This window comes from Capra hircus, chromosome 5, assembly GCF_001704415.2.
Source record: "Capra hircus breed San Clemente chromosome 5, ASM170441v1, whole genome shotgun sequence".
Taxonomy (NCBI): domain Eukaryota; kingdom Metazoa; phylum Chordata; class Mammalia; order Artiodactyla; family Bovidae; genus Capra; species Capra hircus.
This window is the reverse complement of record NC_030812.1, coordinates 82,026,049-82,050,176: the sequence shown is the minus strand read 5'-3', so window position 1 is coordinate 82,050,176 and position 24,128 is coordinate 82,026,049. Positions and strand designations below refer to the sequence as shown.

The window sequence follows — 24,128 nt, the reverse complement described above, 5'->3', positions numbered from 1 at the left end:
TCATAATATTTGTAAAACTATAGGATCAGCACTAAAAGATGATCTAATTAGTCAGAACCTTCTATGTTTCTTAAGCCACAGGTGTCTTGGCTCCAACTGCAGACAGAGCTTACATGCTTAAGCTTATAAGTGATTTCAGTAACATCAGACAGCAAGAATTTAAGAGCCAATTGAAACGAACCCTGTCATGTATCCCAAAGTACTGGTGTATCTATCGTTATGCTCAAAACATTTTCATTATGCTCAGATCATTTTGGTTCAATGAACTTACTCCTGATTTTCTTCTGCCACTTCATCTCATTGTAGAGATCTTCAGTTTGCTGGAAAAAGTCATTCACTTTACTTCCCTGCTCATCCCTCTCTGTGGTGTTGAATACGCGACACTTGGATTCTCGTGTGAGGTATTCACATATATTGGGGACAGGAAACACTATTTGCTCCATTGTCCTGTCATGCCGAACGATCTGAAAAACATTAATTTGCATTTGTTTTAAGCTTTGGAGAATCTTAGACGACTTTCTGCTTTTAGCACGGCTTCAATAACGATACTTTATGAATTCAGCTATGAAAACATATGCCAACTTGAAATATCTGAAATAGTCCTGCATATTATTCTCTTTAAATGAGAGAAATTAATCAGACTAATCTATCATCAGTATTATACTATACTGTAAATAACAAAAACCAAAATCTTTCTCAATTAACATTAAACTCTTGCCACCCATTTTTATCTTCATGAAGTACATCAGACAGCTAAGAGGGTCTTCACTGGGAAGTGTCTGGCTATGTAACCTTAAGCACAGCACTTGTTATATTTTTATCCTGCTCTTAGCCTATTCTTCCTAAAAATGGCTACTGGGGAACAAATGACATATACAACATAATGTGCCCCGCATTCTACAGAGAAAAATGTTTTATGTCATTAAAATGTTTTCCTGATAATGGCAAACATATTTTTATGTGTAACTCATTCAAGCATACACTCAGATGTGAATATTTGTTGTTTTGAACTTCTCTAATTTAGTATTGGTAACAGTTGTTTAGTTGCTGAGTCATATCTGACTCTTTGTGACCCCCTGGACTCTGTCCACGGCGTTCTCAAGCAAGAATTCAGGAGTGGGTTGCCATTTCCTTCTCTAGGGGATCTTCCTAGACCAGGGAGCAGACCTGCATCTCCTGCACCGGCAGGTGCACTAGGCCACCTGGGAAGCGCTGATCACAGCTTAGCTTTAGACAGAAAGACAAGTTAAACGATTTCATACAGAGTCCCTATGTCACAAGGGTTCGTGAAGACTGCCTGTCAAGGTTCACACTGATGTGCTCTGCCTAGCCCTCAAGAATTAATCAGAAATTAGTCTAAGCTAAAAGAGTCATTCTCTCTCCCTGTGCTACTGACTGGCATGGTCATGAGCACTTGGCCTATTTCTGGAAAATGAGGCAGAAGGAGAAATATCCTGGGGCTAGAGGTGCTCTCAAGGGAGATTTTCCTTCTAGAAGACAGAAGCCACATGAGACAAACAAAAGATCAAATATACAACACACCAGCTCTTTTTCATCAGTACCCTCTTTCTCCCTGCTTAGAAAAAAAGGGTGATAATGCTACTTGAAATTCTGGCAGCCATTTTGCAACCATGAGGTGAGACAGCACCCACACAATAAGAAAGACTTAGCTGAAAATATGGAAAAGGTCTGAGTGTTTGAAGACATCACTGCGTCATTGAATCAATTATAGAACTACTGGTACCTCCAGACTTCCCATTATGAGGGAAAATCAAATATTTTTATTGTTTAAAATCTATTAGCCTGGTATTTTGTTACTTGTAATTGAAACTATCCTAAATGATATGTTATATATACAAACCACATACTAGAATACTATCATAAAACAAAGAAGAAATCTGTAGTGGTAGATAAAAATTCTTGGAACATAGGTTAAAAAAATCAGTCATACAAAATAAAAATTGGAAGTATTTGGTATGGTAAGCAACTACATGGGAAAAAATGGTTTACTGGTTCAAATAGTGCCAAACATTAAAAAAAAAATTCTCCAGATGCATTTAAGAAATAATGTCCTGATGACTATAAGCCAAGCTTTTCAGCCCCTTTGTGACATGTTATGTTTGATCCTGGTTGTTACATTTCACAAGGGACACTGACAGACTGGAGGGAGTACTGAAAGAGATGGGGATGTGTTAACAGCAAAAAGCCAAAAAAGGGATGCTTTTTTCAATACACTTATACCACACATGCTTATTCAGGCCTTAGGTGAGGAGTCCTGGGAAATTCAAAGTGAAAAAGCATGAACCCCAATCTATAAAGGCTTGCAATTTTGTAATCACGATGGCACCTCAAATGTCTGAACCAAGCTATCATGGTGACAGGGGAGCAAACAGTCTGAACGGCAGGCAAACATGAAAGTGGGCTGGATTGTGTGTGTTATCAAAAAATAATTTCCTAATTATTAGCTATTCCAAATCAGATGTTTCCTCCTGAAGTAGTGAGATGGCTATCACAGGAAGAATTTAAAGCCGAAACAGGATCTTTGCAAAGCAATTCCTCCTTGGACTGGTGAACAGACTAGGTAACCCGTAAGGTCCTTGCTATTTCCCAGGGTCTTTAAGCCTATAATATACAGACAAACTATTATTTGCAACAATATTTATTATTCTGAGGCTATGCTTCAAGATTTGGACTGTGAAGAAGGCTGAGCGCCAAAGAATTGATGCTTTTGAACTGTGGTGTTGGAGAAGACTCTTGAGAGTCCCTTGGACTGCAAGGAGATCCAACCAGTCCATTCTGAAGGAGATCAGCCCCGGGATTTCTTTGGAGGGAATGATGCTAAAGCTGAAACTCCAGTACTTTGGCCACCTCATGCGAAGAGTTGACTCATTGGAAAAGACTCTGATGCTGGGAGGGATTGGGGGCAGGAGGAGAAGGGGACGACCCAGAATGAGATGGCTGGATGGCATCACGGACTCAATGGACGTGAGTCTGAGTGAACTCCGGGAGATGGTGATGGACAGGGAGGCCTGGTGTGCTGCGATTCATAGGGTCGCAAAGAGTTGGACATGACTGAGTGACTGAACTGAACTGAACTGATGCTTCAAGAACAGTGTTCAGTATTGGAAATAAAAGGGTGATTAAGAGCAGTCCCTGCCTCAAGTAGGGGGCCAGTGACCCAGAAGAACCTAACAGTATTCCAACATGATACCTTAAAAAAACAGAATGATCAAAATGCCTGTGGGAGTATAGTGAGATAAAATAAATGAGTGCAGAGGTGATATAAGCTGGTCTTTGAATAAGCATGAGGTTGGTCAACATGAAGAGTTTAGATCATCAGTCCAGATTATCCCTTTGAACCCCTAACTTCTATATCCAGCTTCATGCATTCCTCAAGTCCCCTCAAATTCAATTTATCCAAGAATCAACAAATGACCTTCCAGAACATTTTAACTGCCAAAGTTAGGATCCTTGTGCATAACACCAATTTCTGTCCATTTATTCAAACCAGAAGCCCAGGGGGCATCCTTTCCCCAGTGTTTCCCTCACCTTACATGCAGAATCCAACACCAAGCATCAAGCCCTGTGTATATGCATATGTGTGTGATGTAACATACAGTGTCTCTATTTCCTCCTATCTGTCATCTTCAATACCACCATCTCTCTCTTTTCTATCTTCCTATCTCATCTACTTGCTTCCCTTGCCTCATTCCCTTTTCCAGTCCTTTCTCCAAACAGCAATTTGAATAATCTTTGAAAAGAATCTTTTCCTTTCCTATGTTCTTTCTCTTTCCCTTCATTCAACTCTACCTGGAATTCCATGCCCAAATTTTAGTAGAAAGAAACCTCTACTCGATCCTTTAATATATATTTTGTGACAACCTTCTTTGTGAAATCTACCCTGAAATACCCCAGGCACAGTTAAATACTATTTTCTCTAAATATCCTTTGTTTATACAATTACTATACAGAATGATATTCTCTATGTATATGTAACTGGTAGAGAGTAAAGGCTCAGTAAACATTTATAAAATGTATGTATTCACAGCTAAATCTCTCCTCACCGCTGAGACCCCACAGAAGTCTAACTCCAACTGCAGTCCCCAGTTCTTACAGAGAGGTATTAATTCAACCCCTACCTCTGGCCCACCTGCTATTCCATCTATTCCTCATATTCTCTTCTAATTACTAACCTTGTTCTTTGGCCTCTGGGACCTTAAATAGAAACTTGGTGGTTTGATGATCTATTTGTATCAATTTATCTGGCTTCTCAGCCCCTAAGCACTTGAGATAGTGAGCAGTGTTTTTGCTGTGGGTGCAAAAACCCCAGCTCGTGGGTTGCACTAGGTCAAGTCTCCCACCAAAGCTATTAATGTTCATAAATGTGAGCAAGGGATCCACTTTGCAACACAAGGTAACAATGATCATTATTGCAAAGGTTTGGCAACAGTCAACAAGAAGGTACAGTGATTATGTACCCTGAGAGTTAACAGCAGTAATGCCATTGTGCACTCTTCTAAAAACTAAAAAATATCTGCCGAAGTGGATGAATGCATGAATGTAAATTACCTTGACAGGCGTCAACTATTCTATTCACTTCTGCCTGATCATCTCTGCCAACCAGTGTCAAAATGATACCATAGCTAGTAAATGACAGCCAGATGGTTCTCACAACACATAATGATTAAGGCCATGTTGATCCACACCTCCAAAACTGCCACCAGCCCTTAAGTAAGGGCTCACTTATGGGGGCGGGGTCAACTGCTGCAGACTGAAATGGAAACTGTTAAGCCATTTCAAGTCCATGTTATCAGTATGAAAACTTTACTAGTGCCTTCCATTTTTCCCCACCCTTCTGTACACTTTCTTACACAGAGAGCTCTTCTTTAATAAGCCTTCCACAGTTTTTTAAAAGAAACAATTTCTTGAATGATAGAATCTATTATAGTAATCCTGTCTCTAAAATATCTTCCAGGACCAAAAGAAAATAAGAACAACTTTATTATTTACAAAAGAGAATTTACATAGAGTTCAGGTCAGAAGAGAAAGCCAATTTTGAAAGATGTGCACATTGATTTCTTATAGACCACCCCTCACATCTCCTCTTTTGGTATATATGTTGATACTTTGACAGTTTACATCACTCAATTCTACGTCATTGTTCTAGGAAACAATTATAAAAATGGTCTGAAAGAGAAAGCAAACATATCTTTTCACAGTTGGACCCGTTGCTGGTTACCTCAATCTGTGCGGTATGGTTGGCATAATACTTCAAGGCTTCGTCGCCATCATCTGGATCGGATCCTGGTTTGAGCATCTGCTGTAAAAGTTTGTTGTGGCGGGCCAACTAAGGGAAAAAGTGAGAAAAATGTTTTAGTTCTTTTTTCCCCTCTTTACTGAGAACAGATTTTGAAAACACTTTATCTACTTTAATACAGAACTTCACAGTTCTGGGACTAATGGCAATTAATTCCATTTCAGGAGAGGATGTCTATCTGAAAGGCATAAACAATGACATCACTATAGCAATCTTGCATTTTTATTTGGTGATATAGGTTCTTAGCAAGGGCTTCCCATGTGGCACAGTGGTAAAGAATCCACCTACGAATGCAGGAGACACAGGTTTCATCCCTGGGTGGGAAAATCTCCTGGAGTAGGAATGGCAACCCACTCCAGTGTTCTTGCCTGGAAAATTCCATGGACAGAGGAGCCTGGTGGGCTACAATCCATGGCGTTGCAAGGAGTCAGACATGACTGACAGTGCATGAATTCATGCATGTTTTTAGCAGATGACCATGTCTTGCTCAGAGTAGGTATTCAGTTACTATTGTTGATTAACTATACATCTTCAATAAATGTATAATCGTGCCAAGAAGAAGAAAAGCCCACAATGATATATAATTGACATTCCTTATAATAAATTTCGGAGAAGGCAATGGCACCCCACTCCAGTACTCTTGCTGGGAAAATCCCGTGGAAGGAGGAGCCTGGTAGGCTGCAGTCCATGGGGTTGCAAAGAGTCAGACACGACTGAGCGACTTCACTTTCACTTTTCACTTTCATGCATTGGAGAAGGAAATGGCAACCCACTCCAGTGTTCTTGCCTGGAGAATCCCAGGGACGGGGGAGCCTGGTGGGCTGCCGTCTATGGGGTCGCACAGAGTTGGACACGACTGAAGTGACTTAGGAGCATAATAAATTTAGACTACGTGTACACATAAAATAACTTGATGAATACTGTGATAGTTCAATGGGTAGTGGTACCAATATAAATGGCAGCTTCTTAATGCACATAAATAGGTATCTATATTTCCTATAGCATCTAATCAAAGCTCTATAATTAGCAGTTTGTACTAAAATCCTATGCTTCTGCATAGTCAGATGTCAAAATTGCAGTTTTATGAGTACAGAGCTCAGTTTTATTAAAACTGAAACCAAAGATTTAAAACACAAAAACTTCATTATAAATTATCTTAAATGCTTGTCAATAGAACTAATGTTTTTCTCTCGTTTGAATGTCAGTGGCATTTGTTAGCCAGTTTTCTCACTTTGTAGATAACTAATACATATTGCCTTCAAATAGCTCTTTTATGGTTGTCTTGAACAATCTCTAAAAACCTCACAATATCTTTAACCTTTCAGATTTTCTATTAAGCCCTGAGTTCCCTGAGGGCTTCTGGTAACAAAAACTCTGACATATAATTATTTTATTCCTAGCACCATTCCTATCTCTTACTCTGTGCCAGACACTATCCTAAACATTTAGGTACATGAATGCATGTGAACCTAGTAAGAAATCCTGGGGTAAGCACTATTACCCCATTTTACAGACAGGAAAACCGAGGCACAGAATATTTAAGGAACTTGTCTATGAGAACATAGCTCTCGAGCTAATGATAGCTCCAGTATTGAACTCAGGCAGCGTGGTTCCAGAATCAATACTCTCATTAACATGAAAAAGCAATAGATAAGTGTTTGTATTATTCATTAAATGTTATTATAAATTATGGGTGTGAAGAATAGTAATAAATTTTAAACAACAATCCTGAATCTATGAAACTAAATAAATATCATCCTTGTTAGTGATAATTTGGTAAGTTATATATTTATTACATTGATGCTCCTCATTTTATTAAACTATTATTTTAGAATTGGCTTTCAGGGATATTTATAAATCACTCAAGAAAGCCATTCCTATTTTATATTTATATTTAATTTTTGACTGAAATGTGAATTATACAGATTTTATTACAAACCATAGTCATAAAACTTGTTGTGACTTGCAGGTGTTTCTAAACTCTAAATGAATTTCAAAGGATAAAATTATGGTAATCATTTAGGCACATTAGCATATGTTCTAGGAAATGGCCAGTTCTTGAAGGCATGAACTGGCATGATTTGTTTATCGATTGGATCTGAGGCATGCGAGAAAGACAGGAGTTAAGGATGGACTCCAAAATTATTGACCTGAGCAAGTGAAAGTCTAGAAATGCCCTTTACTAAGGAAAAATGCAGGAGGAGCATAATTCAGGGGGTCAGTATCTGGACTTTGGTTTTGGACACAGAAAGCTTCAGATATCATTCAAAAGGAAAGAGTGAGCAGGCTCTTTGCTGTTTGTCAGGAATTCTAGGCAGGGGTTGGGGATGGAGCTATATGGTAGGCATCATCAATATATGGCTGATATTTAAAACCATGACCCTTGAAGAGATCAGCTGCCGTAAGCTTAGCCAGAGAAAGGAGACCTAAGGAACTCTGATAGAGGTTAGAAAGATGAGAGGCACCAGCAAAGGAGGCTGGGAAAGTTGGGCCAGTGAAGTAGGAACAAAGCCAGTGAAATCAGGTGTCCTGGCAGCCAAAGGAAGAAAGAACTTCAAAACCAGAGGGCATGATCATCTGTATCACATCAGATGAGGACGGGGAAGGGGTCACTGGGGTTACCAACTTGGAAGTCGTGGTAACCTTCACAGTGGCAGTTCAGGCAGTAGTGGACACCAATGTCTAGTCGTAGTGAGTTTAAATAAGAATGAGAGGAGAGGAAGTACAAACGACAAGTGTAGGCAGATCTTGAAGACTGCAGCTGTTAGGGGAGCCAAGAAATAGGGTGGTAGCTAGAGAAAGGGAATTACATTGAGAGTTGCCATTAATGAGACTGTGGTTTTGCTGGGTTAACAACATGCAAAAAAAAAAGAGAGAGAGAGAGAGAGGTGGAATTTAAGAGTCTGTGCAAGGAATGTATATGGGACCATGGAATCTCAGCTGAATAAGGAAGGAAATGAAGCCAGGAGGAATGATGAAAAAGTGACAGGATCAACAAATTGTAGCTTCTAATGCAGTTTTTAAAATGTGTTGGGAGTTTGGTGCGAGGTAGGAAGCGCTAGTCAGAGTGAGATACTTGAAATGGAGCTGACTGACAGAGAGCAGGGAGCAGTGATCAGTCAGGACCAGGTCTCAGGCGTGTCTATCGTCTAATCTCTATCTCCTACCTCCCACACCTCCACATCACCCTGGTCCCAGTCTCCATCTCCTCTCGCCTGGAATTCTGCAATAGCCTCATAACTGTCTCCTGGCTCCACCTCTGTCTTCTAGATATTACCTTACTCCAAGGCCAGAGTCCTTTCGATCAGATCATGCCTCTTTTCTGTCCCAAATCCTCTGATGGCTGTCGTCTCACCTGGAGTCAGAGCCCAGTCCTCACTGTGGCTGTGAAGGATGACAGAACGTGGCCCTGCTCCCTCTATGGACTCCTCTCTGCCACCCTCCCCAAGTCCCAGCCACACTGGGCTCCTGGCTGTTCCTTCAGCCTGAGAAGCGTGTTCCCGTCTCAGGGTTTTGGCAGATGTGGCTCCCTTCGCCTAGATTCTCCTCCTCTGGATTCCTACATGGCTTGCTCCCTCAGCTACTTCGGGACTCCTTTCAAATACTATCTTATCAATGACTGCTTTCAGAGGCCACCTTATTCACCTCTCCCAACACATCTAACCCCACTTTCTGCTTTGTTTTTCTCCATAGCACGCACTATGACATACCATATTTTATCACTGATCTATTAGCTATCTCCCTCCAGAGAATGTAAGCACATGCTCTCAGAGGAAATGGGTTTACCTCTGTTTTGTTCATCGCTGTATTTTCAAGGCTTAGAACAGTATCTGGTACATAGCAGATGCTCAGTACATACCTTTTAAAAATCAACTGAATGTCAGTCTTTAAATCTTAAATTATGGATAGCTTCCCAAGGTGAGACACTAACGTGAATGATTTCTTTTCAATTTATTTATTAAAACGCTTCATTTTTTTTCTTCTCTAGTCTTTCTATTTTTAAATTGCCATAGAGTTAATTTACAATGTTGTGTTACTTTCAAGTGTACAGGAAAGTGATTCAATTATGTGTATACATATAAATCTATATTCTTTTAAGAGTTTTTTCCATTATAGGTTATTACAAGATACTGAGTTATTTTGACCTGTGCTTTTTTAAAAAAAAAAATCTATCTTTTAAAAAAAAATCTATTTTATATATAGTACTGTGCAGCTCTTAATCCCCAATTCCTCATTTGTCTTTCCCCCCAACCCTTGCTATCCTCTTTGATAACCATAAATTTATTTTCTCTGTCTGAAAGTCTAATTCTTTTTTGTAAATAAGCTCATTTGTAAAAGAAACAAAAAGCTTTTATGTCTTTTTAGGCACTCTATAGTGTCAAAACTGCTATAATTATTTTAAGAAACCACTAATGCTATTTTATATGATATAATCAATAGTACAAATCTATACAAATAATTTTTATTTCATCCAGAGTAACAGAAATATGGTAGGGCCTCTCTCTCCTTCAGTCTTAATGAAATGCTTTGTTTCATTTGTCTTGTTTGATTGCAGATAAGAGGCACCCTAAAAGGCAGGTCAGAGGCTTCCCTGATGGTCTAGTGGTTAAGACGCCAGTGCTTCCAATGCAGGGAGCCTAAGTTTGATCCCTGGTCAGGGAACCAGATCTTGCATGTCGCAACTAAGAGTTTGCATGCTGCAGCTAAAGATCCTCCATACGTCAATGCTGACTGAAAATCCCACGTGCTGCAACTAGGACCCAGCACAGTCAAATAAGTAAAAACATTAAAAAGACACTTTAAGAAAATGCCTAGGCCTCCTTTCACATGTTCAAACATTTATTTTATCTTCATTCACAATATGTAAGTAATCTATATAACTCCTGGAAAATTTGAAATATATATATATATATATGCTGCTAAATCACTTCAGTCATGTCCGACTCTACATATATATATTCAAAGACTGATTTATTTATATCTATGGCTGAGCTGGGTCTTTGTTGCCGCACGTGCTTTTCTCTAGCTGTAGCAAGCGGGTGCTACTCTAGCTGCAGTGCACGGCTTCTCACTGCAGTGGCTTCTCTGCGGAGCGCGGGCTCTGGGGTGCTTGGGCTGCAGCATTCAGGGTTGTAGCACGTGGGCTCAGGAGCTGTGGCCCGACGGCTTAGCTGCTCCACGGGCTTATGCTCCATGGCACGTGGGGTCCTCTCTGACTAGGGACTGAACCTGTGTCTCTAGCATTGGCAGGCAGATTCTTTACCACTGAGCCTACCAGGGAAGCCATGAAATATATAATTCTTTAAAATAAAAACAAATTAGAAGTAATTGCCATTTTTGAAACCTGGACATCTTTTACATTCTTCATAACTGATGGCCTTTCCTGACTAAAGTCACCTAGTTTCTTCCTCGTTGTTCTGTGTTCACATATTGCCCTTTACATTTCTAGAGAGTATAATTTTCCATATTGCCTCTTAGTAACCATCATTTTTCTTCAATGGGCTGCAAACAACCTTGAGAAAAATTGCTTGGGCTTATTCACTCCTACATTCTCAGAGCCAGAAGCAGAACTTGGTACACCAAATAGACGAAAACAAATATTTGTTGGATAAACAAAGAAATGGGTTAATTAGTGACAGTCATTATGCATTTAAATGAGCAAGGACACGTATAAGTTTCAGTAACTTATCTGTTTTCTCCTCAATAAATGAGAAAGGCCAAAGACAAAGAAATATGATTAGATATCAGATGATGACAGAATTCCCAGCGTTGGTAAAAATAAAATATTTTAATATTTTTTCTTATCTCATAGCTGTTCACGTACTTCTATTTCTTCCGCTAGATTGTAAACTATTTGGAGAGGAAGGAACTGGGTACTCAAAAACTGTTGAACTGAATCCTTTACGAAGCAAGGATAGCATTCCTATCACATAGGCAAAATACAAAAAAGTAGACTCTCTCAATGATTCTGAAATGTGTGAAAATGTGTCAGTTTAGAGCTCTCTCTTGGTCCAAATTTATAGTTTACTAAGAGCACAGTACAAATTCTCAGAGACCAATGAACACACATCTAATTTTTAAAAATAAAGATTTAGTCCCCTATTTATGCAATTCTATCAAAAATATGAAATGTTCCCTTGGTATCTCTAATTTTCTTGAAGAGATCTCTAGTCTTTCCCATTCTGTTCTTTTCCTCTATTTCTTTGCACTGATCGCTGAAGAAGGCTTTCTTATCTCTTCTTACTATTCTCCGGAACTCTGCATTCAGATGTTTATATCCTTCCTTTTCTCCTTTGCTTTTCGCCTCTCTTCTTTTCACAGCTATTTGTAAGGCCTCCCCAGACACCCATTTTGCTTTTTTGCATTTCTTCTCCGTGGGGATGGTCTTGATCCCTGTCTCCTGTACAATGTCATGAACCTCATTCCATAGTTCATCAGGCACTCTATCTATCAGATCTAGGCCCTTAAATCTATTTCTCACTTTCACTGTATAATCATAAGGGATTTGATTTAGGTCATACCTGAATGGTCTAGTGGTTTTCCCTACTTTCTTCCATTTAAGTCTGAATTTGGCAATAAGTAATTCAGGATCTGAGCCACAGTCAGCTCCTGGTCTTGTTTTTGTTGACTGTATAGAGCTTCTCCATCTTTGGGTGCAAAGAATATAATCAATCTGATTTTGGTGTTGACCATCTGGTGATGTCCATGTGTAGAGTCTTCTCTTGTGTTGTTGGAAGATGGTGTTTGCTATGACCAGTGTATTATCTTGGCAAAACTCTATTAGTCTTTGCCCCGCTTCATTCTGTATTCCAAGGCCAAATTTGCCTGTTACTCCAGGTGTTTCTTGACTTCCTACTTTTGCATTCCAGTCCCCTATAATGAAAAGGACATCTTTTTTGGGTGTTAGTTCTAAAAGGTCTTGTAGGTCTTCATAAAATGTTCAACTTCAGCTTCTTCAGCGTTACTGGTTGGGGCATAGACTTGGATTACTGTGATACTGAATGGTTTGCCTTGGAGACAAACAGAGATCACTCTGTCGTTTTTGAGTTTGCATCCAAGTACTGCATTTCGGACTCTTCTGTTGACCATGATGGCTACTCCATTTCTTCTGAGGGATTCCTGCCCGCAGTAGTAGATGTAATGGACATCTGAGTTAAATTCACCCATTCCAGTCCATTTTAGTTCGCTGATTCCTAGAATGTCGACTTTCACTCTTGCCGTCTCTTGTTTGACTATTTCCAATTTGCCTTGATTCGTGGACCTGACATTCCAGGTTCCTATGCAATACTGCTCTATACGGCATTGGACCTTGCTTCTATCACCAGCCACATGCACAGCTGGGTATTGTTTTTGCTTTGGCTCCATCCCTTCATTCTTTCTGGAGTTATTTCTCCACTGATCTCCAGTAGCATATTGGGCACCTACTGATCTGGGGAGTTCCTCTTTCAGTATCCTATCATTTTGCCTTTTCATACTGTTCATGGGGTTCTCAAGGCAAGAATACTGAAGTAGTTTGCCGTTCCCTTCTCCAGTGGACCACATTCATTTCATGCAAAGATGGGCTTGATAAAGGACAGAAGTGGTCTGGACCTAACAGAAGCAGAAGATATTAAGAAGAGGTGGCAAGAATACACAGAAGAACTGTACAAAAAAAGATTTTCATGATCCAGATAATCATGATGGTGTGATCATTAATCTACAGCCAGACATCCTGGAATGTGAAGTCAAGTGGGTCTTGGAAAACATCATTATGAACAAAGCTAGTGGAGGTGATGGAATTCCAGTTGAGCTGTTTCAAATCCTGAAAGATAATGCTGTGAAAGTGCTGCACTCAATATGCCAGCAAATTTGGAAAACTCAGCAGTGGCCACAGGACTGGAAAAGGTCAGTTTTCATTCCAATCCCAAAGAAAGGCAATGCCTAAGAATGCTCAAACTACCACACAATTGCACTCATCTCACATGCTAGCAAAGTAATGCTCAAAATTCTCCAAGCCAGGCTTCATCAATACGTGAACTGTGAACTCCCTGATGTTCAAGCTTGTTTTAGAAAAGGCAGAGGAACCAGAGATCAAATTGCCAACATCCGCTGGATCATGGAAAAAGCAAGAGAGTTCCAGAAAGACATCTGTTTCTGCTTTATTGACTATGACAAAGCCTTCGACTGTGTGGATCACAGTAAACTGTGGAAAATTCTGAGAGATGGGAATACAAGACCACCTGACCTGCCTCTCGAGAAATCTGTATGCAGGTCAGGAAGCAACAGTTAGAACTGGACATGGAACAACAGACTGGTTCCAAATAGGAAAAGGAGTACGTCAAGGCTGTATATTGTCACCCTGCTTATTTAATTTCTATGCAGAGTACATCACGAGAAACGCTGGGCTGGAAGAAGCACAAGCTGGAAACAAGATTGCCGAGAGAAATATCAATAACGTCAGTTATGCAGATGACACCACCCTTATGGCAGAAAGTGAAGAGGAACTAAAGAACCTCTTGATGAAAGTCAAAGTGGAGAGTGAAAAAGTTGGCCTAAAGCTCAACATTCAGAAAATGAAGATCATGGCATCCGGTCCCATCACTTCATGGGAAATAGATGGCGAAACAGTGTCAGACTTTATTTTTTTGGGCTCCAAAATCACTGCAGATGGTGACTGCAGCCATGAAATTAAAAGACGCTTACTCCTTGGAAGAAAAGTTATGTCCAACCTAGATAGCATATTGAAAAGCAGAGACATTACTTTGCCGACAAAAGTCCGTCTAGTCAAGGCTATGGTTTTTCCTGTGGTCATGTATGGATGTGAGAGTTGGACTGTGAAGAAGGCTGAGCACTGAAGAATTGATGCTTTTGAACTGTGGTGTTGGAGAAGACTCTTGAGAGTCCCTTGGACTGCAAGGAGATCCAATCCATCCATTCTGAAGGAGATCAGCCCTGGGATTTCTTTGGAAGGAGTGATGCTAAAGCTGAAGCTCCAGTACTTTGGCCACCTCATGCGAAGAGTTGACTCATTGGAAAAGACTCTGATGCTGGGAGGGATTGGGCGCAGAAGGAGAAGGGGACGACAGAGGATGAGATGGCTGGATGGCATCACGGACTCGATGAACCTGAGTCTGAGTGAACTCCGGGAGTTGGTGATGGACAGGGAGGCCTGGTGTGCTGTGATTCATGGGTTCGGAAAGAGTCGGACATAACTGAGCGACTGAACTGAACTGAATTGATCAAAAATATTCTGCAGAATGGCCACATTGACGACCAGAGACATCAGGGTTTCCTCAGAGATGGGCTCTTACTCTGGCCACATCTTGTCCATTCTGCCAGCCATGTACCTTTTCCTATGATACAAATAAAGAAAAACAACCCCAGCATCCAAAGATGCAGTGGCATCATTTAGTATTATGTGCTTTGGAAACCAAAGGTGCAAACACTCGCTAAATTTCTGGACAAGTATGGTATGTCTGTCAAGAGCCATCACAGTAAGAAACATAATTTAAATTCTAATGAAAAACTGGAAAACAGCTAATTTAAATAATCAAGGACAGCCATCTTACAATATCCAACTTGACTTGACGAGACCCTCACCACAGCACTCAAAATCATATGATGTCACGACACCCCACAGTCTGGAAAACCAGCCAACAATCAATAGTTCAGCACTATTGAACATGGGCAACAACATTGAATGCTAAAAGGGATAACGTCATAGGTGGGAAACCTCAGAGAACAGAAACACTTGTAATCCACAGCAATACTTGTAAGGCAAAATAGTAGCAATTGTTTTACATATGATATGGACACGGGATTTACACTTGTCGTATCTGCTTAGTATGTGATGGCCAAATAATTTTTACCAATAAACAACTCCTATTAGCTCATTAATACAAACAGAAAAATTATTCCTGAGATAATCTGTTGTCTATAAAAATAATAAAGCTTTAAAACAAACTGCAATGCAATCATGGGGAGATATATTAGTGAGGAAAGGATCAAAAGCTTTGGTGGATAGTTAGCCTTATAAAAGGACTTCCCAGTGGCTCACAGTAAAGAATTTGCCTGCATGCAGGAGACCTGGGTTTGATCCCTGGGTTGGGAAGATACCCGGAGGAGGGCATGGCAACCCACTCCTGTACTGTTGCCTAGAGAATCCCATTGACAGACAGAGAAGCCTGGCAGGCAGTGGTCCATAGGGTTGCACAGAGTTGGATATGACTGCAGCGACTGAGCCACAGCAGCAGCCTTATAAAAAAATGAAGACATCCCTAATAGCAAAAGACTGCCAAGAAGGGCTAGGGTTCTTTCACTATATATTGAAAAGAAAAAATGAAAGTCATGTACCTTATTATTAATTATGGCATTTTTAATTTAGTTAAATACATATGCAACACTGAATGGAATTTAAAATATGTATATGTATGTACACACACTTTAAATAGAAACCTTATACATCAACCTATAGTAGGGTCTTTGACTAACACTGGGCAGTTTTAAAGTCCAAGATTGGGAAATAAAGATGATGGACCTGGGCTTTTCACTTTTAGCAGCAACTCTCGGGGAAACAGTGGAAACAGTGTCAGACTTTATTTTTGGGGGCTCCAAAATCACTGCAGATGGTGATTGCAGCCATAAAATTAAAAGATGCTTACTCCTTGGAAGAAAAGTTATGACCAGCCCAGACAGGATATTGAAAACCAGAGACATTACTTTGTCAACAAAGGTCCATCTAGTCAAGGCTATGGTTTTTCCAGTGGTCATATATGGATGTGAGAGTTGGACTGTGAAGAAGGCTGAGCACCGAAGAATTGATGCTTTTGAACTGTGGTGTTGGAGAAGACTCTTGAGAGTCCCTTGGACTGCAAGGAGATCCAATCAGTCCATCCTAAATGCCATCAGTCCTGGGTGTTCATTGGAAGGACTGATGCTGAAGCTGAAACTTCAATACTTTGGCCACTTCATGCGAAGAGTTGACTCACTGAAAAAGATTCTGATGCTGGGAGGGATTGGGGGCAGGAGGAGAAGGGGACGACAGAGTGTGAGATGGTTGGATGGCATCACCGACTCAATGAACATGACTTGAGTGAACTCCGGGAGCTGGTGACGGACAGGGAGGCCTGGCGTGCTGTGATACATGGGGCTGCAAAGAGTCGGACACGACTGAGCGACTGAACTGAACTGAACTGCACTTGTTAAACCATTTCACATTTGCATTATTATCATTAAGATTTTAGTGTTTATTTTAGTTTGGAGCCAAGTAAGGATGAGGTAAAAAAAAAAAATCAAGCAATTGCATTTGAATGTTATTCAACAATAATTATTCTTTGGCACCTCTCATCTGTGAACTTTTTCATGTAGTCTCCATTCTTATTAATTGGTAAAACTGACACAGCTATCCAAAGATCACAAAGTGAGCTGGAGCCTGAAGTCAGAATAATTGCCTTATCTGCTCAGGTTTGGTACCCTGCTTTTATAACAAACATTCTTCTTTGAGCTAAAAATCAGCAGAAGAGGGTATAAACTAAAGTTTTACCTATTCTAACATGCTTAAAATATACAAGGCCTATATTTTCAAATTATCTGTTTTCCTCTGATTTTGTGATTATACTATATGTAAAGCACAGAACTAGTGTGGGATTACAGAGATAAGTGAGATAACTTTATTCTTTTAAACAACTTACTTTTTAGTTGGAGGAATTAAAATGATTACAGGAATGTAATTCAACGAGGGAACACAAGGGCAGAAATACAAGGAGTCACATTTGGGTGGTGATCCTAGGAAAGGAATCACACATGAAATGCATCTGATAAAGGTTTTTAAAGAACAGAGAAAATGAAGAAGCGGCTGGAGAGGATAGCACAAAGAAGTTATCCTGTGTAGAGACGGATCCCCATGAACAAAGTCACAAAGAATGGGTAGCAGGAGACAAGACTAGAATTTGGAGCCAGATTAAATGCACACATGAGGAGTGTGACTAGAGAATATGGCTGTGCTGCTGCTGCTGCTAAGTCACTTCAGTCGTGTCCGACCCTGTACGACCCCATAGACGGCAGCCCACCAGGCTCCCCCGTCCCTGGGATTCTCCAGGCAAGAACACTGGAGTGGGTTGCCATTTCCCTCTCCAATGCATGAAAGTGAAAAGTGAAAGTGAAGTCACTCAGTTGTGTCCAACTCTTAGCGCCCCATGGACTATAGCCTACCAGGCTCCGCCGTCCATGGGATTTTTCAGGCAAGAGTACTGGAGCGGGGTGCCATTGCCTTCTCCAGAATATGGCTGTAGATTGAATTATATCCACCAGAATGATACATTCAAGTTCTAACTCCCAGGACCTGTGAAATTGACCTATTTGGAAATACAGCAAGTTCTGTTCAATTTCCAGAGCATGTCCAATTGTTCATAAGCCCAACAAAGTTAGCCTAGGCACCCAACTAACACAATCAGCTATATAGTACCATAGTACAGTAGGTTTATAATATTTTTCACACAAATAATACATAAAAAACAAATACACAAAAATAAAGAAAACATTTTAAATTTTACAGTACAGTACAGTAGTATCAGCTACATCACTGATGCTTTTATGCTTGCTCCTGGACATCTCAGGCTTGAAATAAAGACACTGTACTACCGTACTATAGCACCACACAGTAAAGTACACAAATCCCCTACACACACTTGTAGGGGATACACGCATGTGACAATGTACACCAGACACATGAATTATTAAGAATTTAAGTGACTGGACATGCGAACGCATATTGGCATCTTTGAAAGTTCACAACTTGAAGGTCTGTATGTAGTGGACTTACTATAAGGTCTTTGCAGACATAAAGATATTAAGATAAGTCATACCGGATATTGGTGGGCCCTAATCCACTGAGTAGTGTCCTTATAAGAAGAAGGAAATTTGGACACACACACACACACACACACACACACACACACACACACAGAATGCCATCTGATGACACGAGAGATGGGAGTGAGACAAGCCAAGGAACACCAAGGACTGCCAACAACCACCAGAAACTAATAACAGCAGGAGGGCAGGGTCTTCCGCTAGAGCCTAGAGAAAGAGCCAGGCCTGCCAGCACTTTGATTTAGGACCTCCAGCTTCCAGAACTGTGAGATAGTAAAAACCTGCTGTTTTAAGCCATCAAGTTTGCGGTAACTTCTTACCACAGCCCGAGGAAGCTGTCTTAGTCTGTTCAGGCTGCTATAAAAACAAAAATATCATAGACTGGTGGCTTATGAACAGAAACTGATTTCTTACATTCCTGGCTGCTGGGAAGTCTAAGAACAAGGACCAGCAGGTTCAGTTAAAGTTTCTTATGATCCCGTGCCCAGTCCCCAGATGCACCCTTTGTCTTGCTTTCTAAAGTCTAGTTTGTTTCTGTTCTTTTCGTGTGTATTTATGTACCTTCCCCCCAAATTCTATCTTTATCAATCAAAATAGGAACCATTACAATCAACACATTTTTTCCAATGAGAAATAAGTTTCACACTCATTCAATCTATAGCAGAAGCTAATACAAATACAAACCATAAAGGAATTTTTCTCTTAATGTGGCAAGATAAATTGAGATCCTTATCTATTCTTTTTGCTTCTGTTAGAAAAGGAGTCAGGGATTAGAGAGAAGCCATTTGGGATTGGTGTCATCTGCCCAGAGCCACTCCCAGGACTGTGAGGTCCTTTATAAAGAAAGTAGACCAAAGAAGAAATAACTCTTCTCCCAAGATATGGATGCCAGAATTATTATTCTGTTAGAACAGGGTCAAAGCCATGACAAGAAGAAGAAAAGGTTTTCTCACATGAGGCAGTTCAGCTGTGTGGTCTTGGCAAGAGAACAATCACGTCACCATGGCAGGAGCTGTTTGTACTACGATACGTCAAAGGAGAACTGGCTTTAGGCCCTCCAGGTAGACAGGAGAACACCCCTCCCACCTCAGGCAGTACAGCCCAGGCCACAGGAAATCCCCAGTAATATTCGGCTCATGTCTGAGGTTAAGGAGTGAAGGGCTCCTTTCACGAGGGGAACATGATGGCTTTTTCCCAAAGGAAGGAGTTGACAACATTAGAGACTGGGGAGAAGTCAGGTAAGAATGAGGCAAGGCGGGAAGAGTACTATAGATGGGTCATGGGAAGCAGAGGCAAGTAGGGATTCACCACCAAATAGTATAATGGAATCGATTAGCTGGGAAAAGTAACAAGTCTCAGTCTTAAAAAGTTAATTCACAAGTCCCTTTTTCTCCTTCTCAGGTTTCCCTGTTACTCAAACACAGTTGTCCATATTACCTTGAGCAGTATTTGGACTGTAATCAGAATGAAAGAGGAAAAGGCAATATTTGCTTTTCTGGATTTCCAAATAGGCTCCTGAGAATCCAAAGAGAAAGCCCTTAAGACAGTGTAACCAAGAGGAAAGCTGGCAATGAACAGGAGAAAGAATAGACTGGGCGTTCATTCTGAGAAATACAGTTTGGCACCCCGGGAAAGAGATGGGGCAAATTCCTTAATACCTTGCCAGGCAGCTGTGAAGGATTCACGGACCACCAGCCCAAAGAATCCCAGACCCAGGAAGCATGAGGTCTCACGACTGCTTTCTCTCTTCATTGCCACATATACACAACCACTGGTCCTTTCCCACCAGTGCAAGACTGAAGGAAGGACCCTGCAAAGCCAGTATTACTCTGTTACAGCATTGTTATCTAAGGTGTTAAAGAAACATAGCTGCTACTTATCTAATATCTAAAATAAATCCTTTATATTTCTTAGAGATCAGTTTATTATTTCCATTTTACAATGGTAGCCAATCTAAAGATAATGGGAAATAACAAGAAACTTGCCAAAATTTTTAAAACTCCTAATTTCTAAATGATCTAGACTCCTATTCATGAGGGTCTGTCTAAAATTATAGTAAAACCAATAAAGACCTTTAGTGATCATAGTAAATAAATATTTGACAGCTAAACCCTTGAAGCAAGGCAAAAAAGGAGGGGGGCGAGGAAAAGGGCAAGAAACAATGCATTTTAAAATGACTGAAGGTAGTAAGTTGTCTTTGAACTAAAGTTTTGCCATAAAGCATTACAAATTGTTGTGATGAAGAATCTAGCTCTCCTGCTGATTGCTAATACTTAATGGCAACCCACTCCAGTATCCTTGCCTGGAAAATCTCATGGACAGAGGAGCCTGGAGGGCTGCAGTTCATGGGGTCGCAAAGAGTTGGGCATGACTGAGCGATTAACACTTACTATGCTAATATAAAGGTTCTCAGAATATGGTCCACTACTGGTGACATCAGCATCACCCGAGAACTTCTTAGAAAGGCAAATTCTAGGGGCCCACTTCACCTTCAGAATCAGAAACCCTGCAGTTTGCAGTTGGGGTCCAGCAACCTGGTTTAACCAGCCCTCCAGGTGATTTCAATGCTGTTAAGAGTTGAGAATTCTTGTCCTTTATAAATTTTTATCACCAGTACCAACTTATATTCTTAACAGGAAATCCCCTTTTGTAATCTAAAATTAAACTTAAAATTTGGAAGCAATTCTGTTTTTAAAGGAGGTGACTCAGTGGGTAAATAATTCACCTGCAATGCAGAGATGCAGGTTTGATCCCTGGGTCGGGAAGATCCCATGGAAGAGGGCATGACAACCCACTCCAGTATTCTTGCCAGGAGAATCCCACAGGCAGAGGAGCCTGGAGGGATACAGTCCATAGGGTCACAAAGAGTCAGACAAGACTGAAGTGATTGAGCACGCAACATTCAAAAACTCTTAAAAACAGTAGTTACTGAATCCATTTTTCAAAAAAAAAAAAAAAACAAAAAACTGAAATTGGGATCAGACATATAAAAAGTTTTCCATTTAATTAAAAAAAATTGGTCACTTATCATTCACACATTCCAATTTCTGAGTTCACTTTGCTCTTTTAAAAAGATTTCTGTACTCACTATTTACAATAGCCAGGGCATGGAAGCAACCTCAATGTCTATTGACAGAGGAATGGATTAAGAAGATGTGGTACCTATATACAATAGAATATTACTCAGCCATAAAAAGAACGACATAACGCCATTCGTAGCAACACGGACCTAGAGACTGTCATACTGAGTGAAGCAAGTCAGACACACAAACACAAGTATCAGATGATATCACTTATATGGGCAATCTAAAAAATGGTATCAATGAACTTATTTACAAAATAGAAAGAATTACAGGTGTAGAAAACAGAATGGAGTTACCAGGGATGAAAGAAGGCAGGAATAAATAGGGAGAATGGGATTGACACATATCCACTACTGTATATAAAACAGATAACTGATAAGAACCTACTGTACAGCATGGTGAGCTCTACTCACTACTCTGTAATGACCTATAAGGGACAAGAATCTAAAAAAGAGTGGCTATATGTATATATAAAACTGATTCACTTCTCTGTACACCAGAAAGTAACACAACATTGTAAATCAACCATACTCCAATAAAAATAAAATAAATAAATAGAAGATTTCTGTACCAAAATCCCATTCAAGTAAAAAATGTTTATTAGAAGGTTTACATAATTATATAAGCATATTAGTTTATCAAATTAGTTTACAGATGTATTTTCATGAATAGATGAACAAAATTACCTTCTAAAAGCTAGCTTTTCCCCTAGAATTGCTTGTCATATTTATTCTTTAGTTTCATTTCTTCAATTAAAACAGGTCACACTTTCTCATATTTAATACTGTAGAAGTTATATATGTTAGTATTTTATTAAAATTTTATAATTTTGAAGGAAAATATCTGTCATTTTGTATTTTTCATGGAAAAATTTAAAAAGTACAATATAATGCTGAACTGCTTCTGATATTAATATAAGAATATTTTCTGAGTGACTAAAACTACTGTCCATGAAAATAAATTGTATGTAAGTAGATTCTATTCTCTGAAATCAGCATTTCACAAAAATATTCTATATTAATCATTGTTGGCAGCATTCTACTCAAAACAAATAAAATATTTTCATGGCTAGAAGTACACAAAAAATTAATCTACTTGTTTAGTGGAGTTATTCAAAATACAGATTAACATTAGCAAGTGATCTCCAGGAAACACCCAAATGATATACCCTAGGAGTTTTTTTTTTGCTTTGTAGAATTGATGAAAGACAGACATTTCTTCAGACTCTATTTCTTTCTGATGTAAATAAAGACAAGTCTTGGAAATTTCCAGGTTTTACTAATCCCATAGGGCTTCTCTGGCAGCTCAGTTGGTGAGGAACCTGCCTGCAGTACAAGAGACCCGGGTTCGACCCTCGGGTCAGGAAGATCCCCTGAAGGAGGTAATACCAATCCACTCCAGTATTCTTGCTTGGAGAATCCCATGGACAGAGGAGTCTGGCGAGTTATAGTCCATGGGATCTCAAGAGTTGGACATGACTTAGCGGCTTAACCACCACCACCACGACTATTCCCATAAAGGAAGTAATGCATTTCTTCAGACCCAGAGATAAGAGGATAATAATACTTTAGCTTCTTCAATCATCTAGAAATAAATTAGCTGGAAATTTACAATCATGTCCCCTCCCTAATGATCTTTCAAATGTAGTTTGGGAAACACTAGCAGAACAGAAGGATCTTTCTCAACAGAAAGATTAATTAAAATAATGAAACATGGCTGTGAATTATCATTTATCTGATGTTAGAGTATCTCCCTCACCTAGAGTAAAGTCCTGGGAGGACAGGAATTTTATTTTGTTCATGATTGTGTCCCATGTATCAACAGAGTCCAGCATACAAAGACTCCTTAATAAATATTAATTGGATGGATGGATGGATGGGTGGGTGGATGGCAGGCATAAAGAGTTTTTGTTTGTTCGATTTTTAATGGTAAATGCGTTTAATTTTCCAAAAGAGATTGATTTTTAGAAAATATTGAATCATAATTTGTAAATGTGAAAGATGGTTTAATTCATTTTTATGGAGGAAAGCAATTATTTACTTACAAAATAAAGAATTGATGAATTACAGTATTGCTTATCTGTGCAAAAGTAATCTGATTCTTTCACAGTTTCTAGTGATTCTTTTTTTCCCCCCTAAATGAGAGCATTAAGAGATGAAGACAGTCATCTTTCTGAAGTCTTTGAACATATTAAAATGGGTCTTACGGTTGTCTGAGAAAACTTAGAGAACACTTGCTCTCAAAATAATTGTTGGAGTGAGGGGGTGGTTATTATCCACATTGAGGGATTATCTCTGGTTCTGCCCCTGACCTTTCACAGGAACATATACAATTACTTGACCTTTTTATGTCTAATTTACCTGGCTGTGAAATAATACCTACAATACCCTATCTAAGAGAATTACTGGAGAACCTATGCTTCTAATACTCCTGACATTCCTCAACCAATCAGGCTTAGCGAAGAGCACAGTATTACTGTTCTACTCTCCATTATGATAAACCTCTTCTAGGAATGAGTCAATTGCTTTTCTCTTGCTCATAGCCTTGACAAAGCCACTTCAAAGTGGCCTAATTAAAGGCTTGGAATCTTAATGATGAGTTCCACAACAGTCCTGCCACTGCCAGTGTGCTCAGGAATCTAATCTGAAGTGCACAAATGAGTCAGACGTAAAACTGGGGGAGGAATGTGGGGAATTGAGCAGAAGCACCATGAGATAATTTTCAGGAACTTTAAGATCAATTGCTTGAAAGCATTTCAACCTCAGGTTTCTGCAGCTTTCTATTTCTGAGTTACATCAGACTGAGAAATTTACCGTGGTAGTGCCTCTCTATGTTTAACTGTCTAATCAACAGCTGCTTTAAACAAAAAAAAAGGTCAG

The 24,128-nt window shown here is 39.7% G+C and overlaps 1 protein-coding gene across 2 annotated transcripts in view; it reads right to left on the bottom strand.

The window, feature by feature from the left end:
- The window catches only part of ITPR2 (inositol 1,4,5-trisphosphate receptor type 2), a 596,562-nt gene that overhangs the window by 125,446 nt on the left and 446,988 nt on the right, over positions 1 to 24,128 (bottom strand). For both annotated transcript variants that reach the window (XR_001918100.1, XM_005680737.3), the window contains exons 46-47: positions 5,240 to 5,347; positions 272 to 464 (exon numbers count right to left, since the gene is read on the bottom strand). Coding sequence is in view for 1 of the 2 variants with exons in the window: in XM_005680737.3 (XP_005680794.2) it covers positions 272 to 464; positions 5,240 to 5,347 (301 nt within the window). In the remaining variant the exon portion in view is untranslated. The remainder of the gene's footprint in view (positions 1 to 271; positions 465 to 5,239; positions 5,348 to 24,128) is intronic.